This window comes from Austrofundulus limnaeus, unplaced genomic scaffold, assembly GCF_001266775.1.
Source record: "Austrofundulus limnaeus strain Quisiro unplaced genomic scaffold, Austrofundulus_limnaeus-1.0 Scaffold56, whole genome shotgun sequence".
In the NCBI taxonomy this organism is placed as follows: Eukaryota; Metazoa; Chordata; class Actinopteri; order Cyprinodontiformes; family Rivulidae; genus Austrofundulus; species Austrofundulus limnaeus.
In genome coordinates, this window is record NW_013952458.1 from 114,420 (window position 1) to 129,515 (window position 15,096).

Sequence of the window (15,096 nt, forward strand, 5' to 3'; positions counted from 1 at the left end):
TATATATATATATATCCTGAGACATTTGATAGATGGAAAAACTGTAATTACATCATCAAATACTGAAAACTGGAGCAGAAAACAGGTTTCTTCAGAACTGGACTGTATTGTTGATTTTCCCTGTTTATTTTATACAAACCACTGGGATGATACCAGGTTTGGTTTTGGAGTGAAAAAAAACTTGACAAATAAAATCAAAAATCCTGTTGAATAATTTTAAGGAGTGTTTTTGGTTTGATCTGAATAAGTTTCGTTGTCTGGCAGTAAAAAGCAGAGCTGGTCTTAGTAAACAGTAAAACTCCAGCAGATAAGGTTTGACTAACTGCTGCCCCATGCTGGTTGTGCCCTGCAGTGCGAGGAGGACGGCCAGGTGTTCTTCAGCCTGGACGACGGAGCCACCAAGTTCACAGACCTGATCCACCTGGTGGAGTTCTACCAGCTCAACAGAGGAGTGCTGCCCTGCAAGCTCAAACACCCCTGCACCGCTGTGGCCTTGTGACACTCCACTCCCGTTTGTTTTTGTTTTTTTTTTTATTTGCACACCTCCCACCCTGAGACCCCCACCCCCTCCCTCCTTAACCAACACAAAGTGGTTGAGGAGGGGTTCTGGGATGTATCCAGCCCACCAGCAGCCGCTCCAACGCTTCCCTCCGCTGTTCGGACCGTCGTCCCGGTGTTCGGGTGGCTTCGTCATCGCCCTCCACCCCAGGAGACACCGTGTGCCGGACCAACACGAGACCACTAAAGGAACATCCTAACAGTGAAGTGGGAGTGCTGCGGGTTTTAAATCTCCCTCTTAACCCCCCACCCTCCCACCCTCCAGGCCTGATAAGCTGTGGCGCCCCCCCACTGGGAGCGCCACCTTCTGACTTCCTCACTGATCATCAGGGATGGACGGGAACCTCTGGGGTCCTATCAAACTTGACCCTGGAGTTTCTCAACCTGTGCAGTCCAGTCTGGATAAGCTGACACCCCCTACCCCACCCACCCCTCCCTCCTGACCTCTTAGTGGGGGGGGCTCGACCTAGCTCCTCTGCTGCCACCCTGACCCACAACTCCCCTCCTTCCCCTCCACCGGTGCAACCCCGATCCCACCCCCACAGAAGCTCAAACCAGTTGTGCGAGGCCGGAGGCGGGGCCACAGGACAGAGGAATGTTGATGAGGAAGGCGGGAACACGCCTCTCCTGTAGAGTTGATTACTTGATGTCATTTAATGCTGTTTTATTCATATTGATTCAATGCAGAACTAGTTTTGCACTCCTGGGCGGACAGACAGCAGCAGTCTAGCTGAAAGAAGCTGCCTCCTCTTCCTCCCCTTTCTGAAAAAGCACGCGTGTGAATTGTGATTTCCAGCAGCTCTGATTGGTCGGTGGTGTCGGGCGGTCCGGCTGGCGGAGCGGTGCCTTTCAGGAAGGTTTCAGGAACATCTCGATGAATGAATGTGCTCTTCAACCAGCTGCAGCGGCGCTAGATTGTGAGGAAGAGGAGGAAGACCACCTGATGTGTGTGTCCACCCCTCACCCCCCACCCCGAAGCTTCTACCATTTTTTTTAAATGGAAAGGGTTATATTTGTTGGTGAATTTGTCTTTGAATGTCGTTTTCTTTTCCTACGTCTGATCTGAGTTCAGTGCTTTGCACATTTTAACCCTCCTGACGTGTTCGGATGCTGACCACTGTCCCCTCGTACACAAACAACACAAGCACTCTAACTTTTGTTTTTCTTGTTTTTAAAATATGGAATTTGAAGAAATGACTTGAAATGTGAAATCAGTGGACGGTGCAGCAGCGGCATCGCCTGAGCTTCACTTGCCTTAAGTGAAATGATGATGACGATGATTATGAGCCATGCGTATGGGATTGAAGAAGTTATGTTAAGATGCACATACCAGAACACATTTCTGATTTTATGGAAGGACGAAGTGACGAAACAATCTGTTCAGTGATGGGATTTTTGGGAACCGTTTGCTTTCTTCTGCTACGTTTATAAACTGTATGCTAAATATGAAGCTAGCTACTTCTGTGAGTTTATTAAAAGATCTGAGATTTGTAACATTAATTTAGAACTTAATTTATTACTTTCCTTTGAGATTTTAAAGTTATACATTTTCAAAAAACTGTTTGATTCAATTCTTTTGGCTTTCATTAAATGCATTTTCTAATTTAGACATGCTAAGCTAAGCTAGCTGTGAGCAGCTTCATATTTAGCGTACTGACAACAGTTTTAAGTCTTCAACTTTTGATTGAGGCTCCAAAGTTTTTATAAAGATCCAGATAAACGTTTAAATTGTGCCAGCGAAGCTAAATAAAAGACTTGATTGTTTCCGTGCACAGCAAGACTCAGATACTACCCTGACCTGAAGCTTCTGCTTTTAAAGCTGTGTTTAATAGAAAGATGGAACTTGGGGTAAAAACTAAAAAAAAAAGGAAAGCTCATTTGAAGTATATCAAACTGCGGTTTAAGAGTTGTTTTCCAGATTATACATAAATGCAGGTCCACACTCGATGTAAACAAAACACTTGGGTGCGTGAATGAAGCAGGTGGAGGCCTCTGTCCTATTATCATTGTTATTGTATGACTCAGCACTTTGTGAACGACAGGGTTAATCAGGACACTAACGATCAGTTATTAGGCTGATGGTCCTCTTTTACACGTGAACCAGTTCAGATCGTCACCGTTCAGCTTGTTTGTCCACTAGAAGGTACTGCTTGTAAGGCTGAAGACCGAAGACAACTTTTGATACAAGTTGAAACGTTTCAGCAAAGAAGACGCCGTCCAGAGGACCTGCCTCAACCTTAGTTTCTGTAGGTAAACAAACATGTTGACGTTAGCATCTGATGATAAACTTAGCTTACAAATGTCTGACTGAGGGATCCAGAAGTCTTAAAGACACAACGAGGACAAGCGTCCGTACGAACGTTGCTCTTTAACCTGAACAGGGTTATAAATAAAACAAACCTGAGAACTAAACGTGTCGTCGTTCAGATCAGGTGGAAAACCGGAGCATTGCCGTGCAGGTAAACACTCACTGAAGAAGCAGTTAATTCTGTCCGACTCTTAACTCTTAAAGCTGATAAAGGAGCAGTGTTTACTCAACAGGTGCTGTCAGGTGACTGAAAACAGCTGATTCAGCTTTATTCAAGAGCTTCATGGATTCTTCTGGTTCTGGTTCAGATTTCTAGCTTCACTTGTTCCATGGGCTTCAGTGGATCAACGGCAACATTATGCTGAATAATTGCTAAAATGACAAAGTAAATTATGTTGATTTCTCCAACGTGATAATTATTCCTTTGAAATAGTTTGATCAATTGAATTTCTTAGTTTTATTGTAATGATTAGATAAAAGGGCTTGTTGATAAGATTGCACTTGTTGCTTTTAGGGAACTACAGTTTTTTACATTTTAATGAAAAATGATTCTTGGGATTACTGCGGTCAGATTAAAGTTGGTCAAACAAAACTAAGCTGAAAAATGAGGTAAACTGAAAACAAAAGGTCAATCAAAATACGGTAAAAGAAAAAACCCAAAGGCGGCACAGGTTGAGACCATCAATGAAATGTAGCTCGTTTTCAGTCTGTTTTTGTCGTAGTGTTGAGACACTGACGGAGGGCTAAGATTTTGTACGTTCGATACGAGCAGCAGGAAAATAATCTGACGTTTCTACAAAAACAGGAAATCTGTTTGAAGCTGCTTTTAAAGGACGTTTGGGTCATTTGCTGCGGTTTTGTGGAAAAGTTGTAAAGAATGAACGTCTGACCTGTTGTAAGTCGCTCTTTGGATTACGTCAGTTTATTCTGATCAAACCGATGAGCTAAAGGCTAGTCTGAATGCAGCTAGGACCAGAGTGGATGTTTGACATCCCTTTACACTGTCAGTCCCACAGCAAATCTGCTACAGCTAGCTGCTGCTGTTTGAGCTTTAAAATGACAGATGCTTCTTAATAAGAGTCACTTTATTAATTTAAACACTTTCTAAATGATTATTAATGCTTTACAAGCAGTTTATAAACACTAATTTGTCAATTTTGTATAATTTTAGATTTTAAATCAAACATTTGTCATACATTGGTCTTTATGTGAACACAAGCAGCATTTAGAGATATTTTCTGTAAGAAATCAGGAAGTTAAAACAGTAAATATGAAGCTAATAAATCACATCCATGTTCAGTGCTTCAAACGAACCTGCTTCAGTGTGAGAAGCAGTTTTATAGATGATAAATGCTTTATAAAGTGTTAATAAAGGCTTTATTAAGGGTCTGTCAATGTTTGAATAATTGAAGTGATGTGCATTCCAACCAGCCATCAGCTCATCAGCTTGTTTAGGCTTCATCCTGTGTGTTTTTGCTACCTGGTGGGGACGATTTTTGACTATCCTGGTACACAGCCTGGTGAGGACCCACAGTATAAGTATCCTTATGGGGACAAAAGCCCGGTCCCCACTGGGGGAAATACTGTTGGTTAGGCTATAGAAATGATGAGTGGAATGGAAGTCAATGCAAAGTCCCTACGAGGATAGAACAAACGTGTGTGTGTGTGTGTGTGTGTGTGTGTGTGTGTGTGTGTGTGTGTGTGNGTGTGTGTGTGTGTGTGTGTGTGTGTGTGTGTGTGTGTGTGTGTGGTCAGACAGTCCTGTTCGCTGTAAAGTCAGAAACAGGTGATTTGGTTGAAGGGTTGTCCCAGCGTCCTCTCCTGTCCTCCTCATCACTGAGCTGAAAAACCGAAGCTTTAGAAAAGCCCGAGGCTTTGAAGCTGGCAGAGTAAAGACTCACCTGTTGTATGTGAAGCAGAAGTAGATCTAACACTGTATGGAGGTCACACATCACTATGAATGCGGTGTTATAATGTTGTAATACCATAAAATTAGGAATGATTTATGTCCTGTTTTTTTCTTTTATTAATTGTGTTATGTTGTTTATGGCCAGAAAGTATATACAGTATTAAGTTAAACTTTGTTTTTTATGAGATCAAACTGGATTTTTGACGCGTGTCAAATTCCTGAACATCACCTGTGTGTATAAGCTGACGGGCTGTCAGAGTCCTCAATTCTGATGGAGTTTTATTTTATTTTTTTAAACCATGTCCCCTCTCCGTCACGCCAGATTCACTCACTTTCTGCTTCTGGTTAATGTTTGGAGTAAAAGCCTTCACACGCCTGAGCTGGGGGGGCGGGGCTTCATCCGCTGCTTCAAACTGTCCTTAGCTTTTTATACACTACATGTGGTGCAATCATATGCCACAGCTCGAGGAGTTGGCCTTTTCTTTCTGTCCATAAACACTTCACGTTCTCTCCATCTTAACGAAGCAGCAGGAATCTTCTGTCCCTAGTTGCCGTCCGTCCGATCCCTGCGCTCAGAAACACCAGTTTGATTTCCAGTGATGCTGAAAACCAACAGGGTTTTATTGTTCGGGTTGAAGTCGTCATAAGCTGAAGTCTAACAAACATTTCAGGGAAAGAAAAACGAGCAAACGAACCATAATTAGGTTGTGGTCACCTAACCCCCACTCACTGCTTCATCCTGTCTCTTCTGGATCTACATTGTATCCTGTTCAGGTATTTTTGTACAAATAAGGGACTGATATATTCTCTGTTTATTGGAAATTAGAATAAAAGACAAAGTTGCTATAAACCAAACATGACTCCGACTCTGATGTGTTGACGCCGCCGCGGCCATGTTTGTTTGTGTAATAGTTTTAAACCGCTCGCCACATGGAAAGTTGAGTAGATGTGTACCTGCCTACAGCTGTTTAGTGACAAAACCTCTCATAATCCATTATTCAAGATGGCCGCCACAGCTAATCAACTTTAGCAAAAATATCTCTGACTCAGGCAGTTTGACCTGACCTGAAGTTTAGCGTGATACTAGCTGAGTCCTCCCCATATACAGTGTTAAAAAACAGCACTAACACATTATTTAGCTCACTTTAAGTGTAAAGTTTCGCTAACATTTTGTTAATTAGCTCACTGCTCTTACATTTTGCTAACAAATATGTAAAAACGAAATCCTAAATGTTGCAGCCGAACAAAGTTCACATTTAAGTATTTCAGAATGGAACGCGGCGTTTGCTGTTAAGTGTGGCTTGTGATGTCATCATCCTGTGACAAAAGCAACCGATAACACTGCTAAGTTAATGCTGATCGTATTTAAAATTTTGAATTAAAATTTGTTAAAAACAATCTGGATGGTACCTGCAGTTTGAAGTGCAGCTCGGACACAAACCACTGGGTTTGAAGTCTTGTTAGCAGCATTAGCATCGTTAGCTTTCGTCACAGGATGAGTTCCATTCTGAAAAACTATTATTTCACCACAACTTTTACATTGAACTTTAATTTAATAATTATTTGGAAAGTGCAAGATCAGTGACTTAAATACTGAAATGTTAGTGGAAAATTTTAAACCAGCGCTCAGAAAATGATCTAAATAATGAAAATGTGTTAGTGGCATTTTTTTAAACATTTTATTTTACACTTTGCCAAATACACCCCGAGATCTTTAATTAAATCTTTAGTGTGGACGGTGGCGGCATTCGTCTTTGTCTAACAAAAAATATAAAGTTTTGGGTTTTTAATTAGTTGTGATGATCACAGATTTGTAAAAAATAAGCAAGAAGTCTGGAGTAAAAATTGCAATGATCATTCCAGACAGATTAACTTTTAAATGACAAAAATCCTCCAATCTGAGATTTAGACTTTGACAGAAAGAAATAATCTGAACTGGCCTCAGATCCGGAGTTTCAGCTGTGTCTCCTGCAGACTGAGGCACAAACCCAGAGGTGTCAGAATCATGCTGCAGGATGTTCGTCAGGACCGAGGCAGTCTGACTGAAAACAATTATTAATTAATGAAAGCGTCCACAGAACATAATTTTTATTGTTATTTACCTTCCAGCAGGACCCTGGACTCTCAGAACGACTACAAACCAAATTAAACAAACAAAATATCCAGCAGGGTGTGTGTTGTGTTCCTTATGTTTAATCTGATGACAAAATGAGATTATTTACAGGAAAATGATCTGTACAAAAAGATTAAAAAAAAAACAATCTTGCAAACATGTAATTTAACAAACAAACGCAACAAAAAGAATGGAGAAAAATGAAAAGAATAAACTGAGGTATCCAAAGTGTCCTTGTCTGTTATGGTCTGTACACAACTTTAAAAATAAATAAAAAGATAACGAGGGCCTCGTTTTTTTTTTTTAACTCATAATGAACTTTGCATCTTTTTATCTACGGGTTTCTTACAACATTTTATTTTTTAAATTGTTTCTAGGATTATTTTATTCTTATTTTATGAAAAGAGTGAGGATAAATTAATTTGGCAACAAGTGCATTTACAGAAAGTTAATTATTTAGTTTAAAAAAAAAACTCTTGATCCAGTCTGTGAAATCTAACGTTATTTAAGAAGGACACTAAAATTTGAGCATTTCTCACCGGGTGGCCATACTGGTAGTTTTTCCAAAGTTGCTAGAAAACAAAACACACAATGATGTTCCATTTCCTCCTGCTGCTCGCTTCTGAATCTGAAAAATTTACAAGACATTATCGTCTTAAAACAGTCATTGCATCTTGAACCCTTGTTTGTCTCCATACTTTTCCTCGTGAAAATTTGAGGATTTTCTCGCAATTTTGTGTTCCCGTCTAGTCCGGTAAGAAACCGCCTGAATGCTTTTACTTGTGTAAACAATCATTCCACAAGCGTCACCTAACTCATGTAAAACAATCAAACTTTTTTATTAAGTACTATAAAGCTAGAGCGACTTTGGTGTACCAATACTACACAGGCAAACAGTACAAAAAGTATTAAATTATTTTTGATCAAAGCATAATTTGATTGTAAATCGTGGCCTTTTTTTTCCAAAACACTCAAATAAACACAAACTACCAGCAGTGCTCGCAGTACCAAGTGCGTACTTTCTCCTCTAGATTTATTCCAGATATGACAGATGTCTTCATAAATAAGTTGCATAAAATGTTAAAGCCGCGACATTGCACATGAGAATCAAACAGAACACACGACAAGTGCATTTACAGGGAGGTCTGCCTCCGCTTTGATCTGCCGCTGGAAGCTGGGACAGTCCTGCCGTCCAGAAGCAGGAAGTGAAGGAGAGGCAGGAGTCTCTACAGTGTAAGGCTTAAACATGTGCGCAGCACGCTTTGTTGGGGAGGGGGGGCAACGGTGGATTCTGTACTGCCTCTCCACTCAGATCTCTGAGTTTTTCTTCTCCTTTCTTAAACATCGTTTCTTTACAGTTGGACTGCTTCTCCGAAGTGTCCCTGGTTCAGTGTCCGTCCTCGGCGGATCAAACAGGAAGAGGAAGCGAGTCGTCGGCGCCGACGCTTTCCACCTCAGAGTTCTTGGCGGTGTCGTCGAGGCTCGCTCACACCGCTCCTCTCATCGGTCTTTTTCTAAGTTACTTTGTAACGCTTTGATTTGTTCGTTTGGGTATAAAATGAGTTGAAACTAGCAAGCAGCAGTAGACGAGGGCATCCATCCATGTGTCCGCTGACAGGACAGGAGGGAGGATGAGATCAGCAGCTGTTTCCACAGTAAACCGTAAAACCTCGGCAGCCGGAGTGGGGGGGGGGGGGGGTCTCGCTCAAACCGGAGACTGAAGCCGACTCTGAATGAAGCTCCGGACCCCTCCGATGGGCCGTGCGTCCGTCTGATGTTTCCTCCGGTCGATGAAGGAGATGAGGCGTGCCGTGTCCAGGCAGCCCTCCGCCCGGGCCCACCCGTCCCCCTGGCCGGCCTGCAGCCACGCCTCCTGGAGGCAGAGCCCGGCCGGCGGCCTCCTGCTGGGGTCGGAGCGCAGCAGCAGGCAGACGAAGTCCCGGGCCCCCTGGCTGACCCCCTGGAAGTAATCCCTGGGGAAGCTGAAGTCCAGCCTGCAGATATTCAGGCAGGTCTCCTCCGAGCTTTCGTCCAGGAAGGGGGAGGCACCGCTCAGCAGCACGTAGGTCACCACGCCCAGGCTCCACAGGTCGGAGGTCAGCGACACGGGATCTCCCAGGACCAGCTCTGGGGGGGCGAACTCGGGGCTGCCCAGCAGAGGGTGGATGTAGTGGGCGCTGTTGAGCTGCACGGCGTCACCAAAGTCCGTGAGTTTGACCGTCGGCTGGCCGCTGGAGCTGTGGGAGACCAGCAGGTTCTCAGGCTGCAACCAGAACAAAGACAAACTGAAGGTCCAACAATACTGAAAACTACCCGAGGTAGCAGGATCATCAGTGGGTTTTGTCACATGTCCCACCTGAAATACCTCATACACAAATACACAAGTACTGAAACCTTAAAGCAAATGTTCTGTTATATACTTACTTTTACATCCAGATGTACAATTCTGCAGTTGTGCAAATAATGTAAAGCTTCTAAAACATTCCGCAGGTAGGAGGCCACCTTCTCTTCTGTCAGGTTCCCCCAGCTGACGATGTAGTCCAGCAGACGGCCCTGATCAGCCCTGAAACACCAGAGAAACATCAGACCAGCAGAGGCTTACTGTGAGCTGTACTGTTGTTGTTGTTGTTTACTCACATCTCCAGGACTAGAGCGTAGCTGCTGAAGGTCTCAAATGTGTCCACCAGGCTGACTATGTGCGGGTGTTGGAGTCTCTGTAGCAGGTTGAGTTCCTGAGTCACCCGGTCTCTTTTCATCAGCTTCTTGTTGACGTGTTTGACGGCGACGGCACGTTTGGTGCCACGGTGGTCGCAGCGCTTGACCACGGAGAAACGACCCCTAATGAGGAGAAACGGGTCAGGTCTAAACAAGATACGCTCCGTTCAGAGTCCTTAGTGTGAAGGTTTCAAAAACTGAAAATGTTTTTGAGTGTTCAAACAGTGAGAAAACTACTCGCTCTTATGAAGCACAGATAAGGGAGGAGCCTCTATCTGACACACAGGAAGTGATTTCTTCACACAGAAACCGAACTACACTTCTCTATCTGCTCTAGTTTTTAACAGTTTTCTTTGCAGGTTGTTAGCTGAACAGGGGATGGTGGTCTTGTAGAGATGGACTTAGTTTTGAACTTTCCTGGTTTCTCATTCAGAAAGCTTCCTCACTTCAAACAGAAACATCTGTGTTGAGCCATTTATCCTTGTAAACTGTCAAATTTGTATAACCAGCCAGCCAACTAACCAACCAACATATTAACCAACCAACCAACCAACCAACCAACCAACCAACAGATTAACCAACCAACCAGCCAACCAACCGACCAACAGATTAACTAACTCAACTGACCAACCAACCAAACAACAGATTAACTAACCTAACCCAAACCGACCAACCAAAAAACAGATTAACTAACTCAACCGACCAACCAACCAAACAACAGATTAACTAACCTAACCCAACCGACCAACCAAACAACAGATTAACTAACTCAACCAACCAACCAACCAACCAAACAACAGATTAACTAACTCAACCAACCAACCAACCAACCAAACAACAGATTAACTAACTCAACCAACCAACCAACCAACCAACCAAACAACAGATTAACTAACTCAACCGACCAACCAACCAAACAACAGATTAACTAACCTAACCCAACCAACCAACCAACAGATTAACCAACCAACCAATAGATTAACTAACCTTACCCAACCGACCAACTAGCCAACCAACCTAACCCAACCAACCAACCAACCAACAGATTAACTAACCCAACCAACCAACCAACCAACCAACCGATTAACTAACCTAACCAAACCATCCAACCATAAAATAGATTAACTAACCCGACCAACCAACCAACCAGACAGATTGACTGACCCGACCGACCGACCGACCGAACGACAGATTGACTGACCCAACCAACCGACCGACCGACCGACCGACCGCCCGCAACCCAACTAAGCCCTCAAAGATCTGGACCAAACTCTAAACCACCCAAACAGAAAATTTCTAAAAGTTCAGTGTTGGTTCTGTGAAGAATCACACATATATTTGGTAGCCAACTGGTTTAATATTAAAGCTGATAATAAATTACTGAGTCTGTTACCTTCCCAGTTCAGCCACCTCGGTGTAGTGAGACTCAAAATTGTCCTTCCAGCTCACTCGGCGCCCATCAGTGGACACAGCTGGAGAGACAATTACAACAAAAGCAATCAACACCACGCCTGTCACATTTCTGGCTCCGTACATTGTGATCTCTCTGCACTCTTACCCAAAACTCTGAGGCTAGCAGACGTTGTCACACTGCCAAGTTCGTTCGTGGCAACGCAGGTGTAAACACCGTCATCCTCAGAGGCTGCGCCGATGATACGCAGCGTCGCTTCACCTGCATCACTGAAATACACAGAGTTCATTATCTTTATTTAAGTAGACAAAAACCCACTGAGAACAAATCTATTTTACGATTATGATCTGCCCAAGAGGCCAGTGGCATGCAGCACAAAACTATGCTCACAAACAAAAACAATACAGAATAAAACAATTATTTTACCCACATAAATGGTTTACAAGGTAATGGCAGTTTAAACGGTGAGTTAAATTACATGCAACATTTATTAAGGGTTCAGTTCAGTTTGTTTCTCTGCTCACGAGTTTAATAAAACTGTCTGAGTCACAGTACCATCTTGGATCTTGACTCGTCCTCACATGCTGACTTACAGAGAACTTCTTCACAAATGTTGACTTTCTCTGTGTAACCAATCAAAACTCAGTGAAGAACAAATCCAGTTTCTGTACCTGTAGGCGAGGCTGAAGTGTCCATTGTTGGTGAGGCTGCTTTGGTTGGGTCCTCTCCAGGTGACAGTGGCGCGGGGTCGACCGCAAACCTTACATCGTAGGGTGACGCTCTCACCGTTGTCACACGTCACGTCACTCAGAGGTACGAGGAAATCTGGGGGGGCTGACACAAACAAACGATTTTTGAGTTCACAGTTGGAGGTTACTTTTGTCTCAATGTGCAGATAAACACTCAAAGATAAGACTCACCATCATAGATGAAGTTTGGATTTAGAAGCTGGGGGAGAAAAAAAACAAAGAAATGTTTAATGGAAAAATATGAAAGTATGAGAGTATCACCGATGATTTTCTAGTTGAGCTAAAACACACCTTTACAGAAACTTTATTAGCCAATCCATCTCTGGACTTCCTGTAACCGTTTTCCAGCTTGGTCTCCTTTTTCGCCTCTTTCTCCTTTTTCTCAGACTTCTTGCGGATACGCAGGGATGTGTGCCAAGATGAAGATTTCCTACTGAAAAAGGAAATGGCTCACTGTCAGATGTACCCATGCTGGTGCAGAGAGATGACTCGACTCAATTTTGTTTGTACGGCATTTTTCAAATACAAGTGATCAAGTGACAACTGATCAATATCATTTGGCGTTAATAATAAATAAAGCAGGGTGTCATCAGCATAGCAATGAAACTAAATTTTGCACTTTGATATTTTTGCCTAAAGAAAGCAAAAACAAAGTGAAAAAAAAAATTAAAACAAGCCTAATCCAGAGCCTTGTGGAACACCATAACTAAGTGTTATTTATCTGGACTAAAAACATTGCAACTTTCTTCTCCAAGTCAGTTCTGTTGTCTGTGCAGTGTAAAATAAATAAAAAACAGACAGTCTTAGCTCTGAACTCACAAACTGAAAACGAAAACCGTTTGTGTTCCAAATGTCTTACTTTATGGGTCCCTCGGAGCAGTCGGGGACAATGGCCGAGGTGTGCCCCAGCACAAATCCGGGGATCCAGCCCTCGGCGGCTGGGCCCTGCTCAGTAGCCGCCCTGAACACCAGGAACATGTTTTGCTGGTTGCTGGCCAAGATCTGGACCACTTCACCCTGAATAACGCTGATCTCATCCTCTTTTAGAGCCATGTAGTCCTGGGTCACCAACATGGTGGATACGCTACTGCTGCTGCTACTTTCACTCTGTGCAACAGGAAGGAAACACAGACAGGGTTAGCTTAAACACTGATAATTAAATACAATTTATAAAACATTAAATAAACTTTCAGTTTAAGACTGTTGAAATAATTTCCTGTACAAATGTTTTTACTCTGCAGGTCCAGGCAAAGAAAGAGGAGCGTTAGGTTGAATGAAAGGATCTGAGTTCATTTGTGGCCGAACCACAAACGTCAGAGGTTAGTTGGAGGTAAAGTACCTTTTAGTCACACCATGAATACAGCAGTTGGTGAAAGACAGCCAAGAGGAAAGAATATGTTAGTTTAAGCTTTGTTAGAATTCTAGAAAAAAGCCTTGAAAAGTCATTCAGAGGTACAAAAGGATCCCAGAAAGAGATGGTGCTTGACAGCTGAAACCTTTGGAAGAAACTGTCATCAGAAATGCTTTAAAGCAAGAGAAGGTGGTGCTGGAGAGTGGTGAAGGTTGTCAGAGATGTGTAGAGGAAACAGATTAGTAGCCCTGGCTGCAGCAGGACAGACCAGGCCTCCCTCAGCTCGGTGTTAGTGGAATCAGCACTGGGCAGCAGGAAGTAGTCTTACCCCGTTACTCTGGGTGGACTGGATGGACTGCTCACTGGTTGATGAGCAGGTACTCATGCGATCGGCTTCCTTGCTGTGCGTGGAGTGCCTGTGGGTTTGATTCCCTGAGCCAGCTGAGATCTGGTTTGAGTTTTGACGGACCGGGGTCTCTCCTGCCTCCCCAGGGAAGGTGAAGGAACCAGGCCGGCTGGCTGGAGAGCCCGGCATAGAGCTCCAAAATCCAGACCCGGACTTTTGGCCGGGGCTGGGAGGGGGAGGAGGGAGGACATCTTTGCCAAAGGCGGGAGTGGCCAGGGGTGAGGCGATGGGGGACACGGCTCCTGGCCGAACTTTGGAGGTCGGTGTGGAGGGCAGAGGCCCGACTTTGGCACGAGGAATAGGGTTAACAGGGGTGGCAGGTGCGGGGGTCTGTACACGGTCCTCTGGGGTCTGGGAAGGAAGCTTGCCTTGTGGACTCCCCCCTGAAGGAAGCAGGGGAGGAGGCACAGGACGAGGGGAAGAACCTGGATCATAACCGAGCAGAACTCACAACTCAATCACATCTTTTAATGTTCAACCAAAGACTCATTTCACAAATACGCAACACTTCTTACCTAACGTTTTGTTGGGGCCATCTGCGTCGGCCCCGGGCTGGTGGCGTAGGGGTTGAGGCAGTCGGGAGGGTTGTGGGATCCTAGAAGGCCGACGAGAGCCAGTCTGGGGTCCTGCAGGGACGGAGCTGCTCTGGTTGTTTCCACATGCGGCTACAGGTGGTGTGCTGCTGCCACCTCCAGCTGGAGCTCCCATGGTGGTCAGGCACGGGCCATCGCCAGCCCCCACATGGTTCCTCTGGTACTCTATTGGTGAGATCAGAGCTGTGATCAGGTACAGAAGAGACAAGCAGGCCCATGACATCATCACATGGGTTAAAACAAAAATATATATATTTCACTGTATTTTTTTTCCTAAACCCTCACAGTAAAGTATACTACTAACACTATCCTGTGTACTTTGACTAAGGGCATATACACATAGTCCTAACACTATACACTGTGTACACGCCCTCAGTCAACGTACACAGTATTGTTCCATACAATACTTTAACCTGAACCATTTGGACCAAAGGGATTTGTAAGGAAGAGGATGATTTTAAACAGCTTTTCTGTAGTTTACATTAATGTCAGAAAGATCCGCCCTCCTCTGCTCTGATTGGATAAAACTATAGCTCTGGGGTTTGTTTGATTTGTTGTCATTAGATGGGACAACTTTAATGAAACTGCAACAAAAAACAACCCATCCCTCCAACAATTTTTGACAACGAAGGCCACTTTAAAAATGATAGAAATCCATCGTGGCAACAGACTTTAAGCCCGTCATCATCATCATCACCAAAAAAATTAGGATTTTAAAGGGATCCCTGATTAGTTGTAACATTACACTTTATTTGATAAACATTTATTTTAACTGTAAAATAAAGACTGTAAAAACACTGTCTGTTTAGTTTTGTAAATTTTAACACAGACGGAGCCATTTTATTTACACACAAAGCATTCTGGGTAAATGATGATGTGGATAGGTCCTCGGTGTGAGCGAGCTATATCCACCCTGAAGGTTAATCTTGGACAATATCTGATGATCGACTCTTTAATTTTAAATGAAACCAGAGAGCGTTGAC

General features: G+C 43.6%; 2 protein-coding genes across 7 annotated transcripts in view; one reads left to right on the forward strand and one right to left on the reverse strand.

The window, feature by feature from the left end:
- LOC106518097 (growth factor receptor-bound protein 10) overlaps positions 1-4,252 on the forward strand; it is a 69,902-nt gene extending 65,650 nt beyond the window's left edge. For all 6 annotated transcript variants that reach the window (XM_014009200.1, XM_014009199.1, XM_014009198.1 and 3 more), the window contains one exon: positions 353-4,252. In XM_014009200.1, the coding sequence (XP_013864654.1) occupies positions 353-499 (147 nt within the window). In that variant the 3' untranslated portion in view covers positions 500-4,252. The remainder of the gene's footprint in view (positions 1-352) is intronic.
- Positions 4,253-6,848: 2,596 nt separating this feature from the next.
- The window catches only part of LOC106518099 (triple functional domain protein), a gene marked incomplete in the record, with an annotated part of 118,418 nt that continues 110,170 nt past the window's right edge, over positions 6,849-15,096 (reverse strand). Inside the window, 11 exon segments of the mRNA XM_014009204.1 lie at positions 6,849-9,151; positions 9,313-9,451; positions 9,526-9,726; positions 10,997-11,075; positions 11,162-11,283; positions 11,686-11,848; positions 11,935-11,962; positions 12,055-12,196; positions 12,623-12,870; positions 13,443-13,945; positions 14,036-14,296. Coding sequence (XP_013864658.1) covers positions 8,594-9,151; positions 9,313-9,451; positions 9,526-9,726; positions 10,997-11,075; positions 11,162-11,283; positions 11,686-11,848; positions 11,935-11,962; positions 12,055-12,196; positions 12,623-12,870; positions 13,443-13,945; positions 14,036-14,296 — 2,444 coding nt within the window.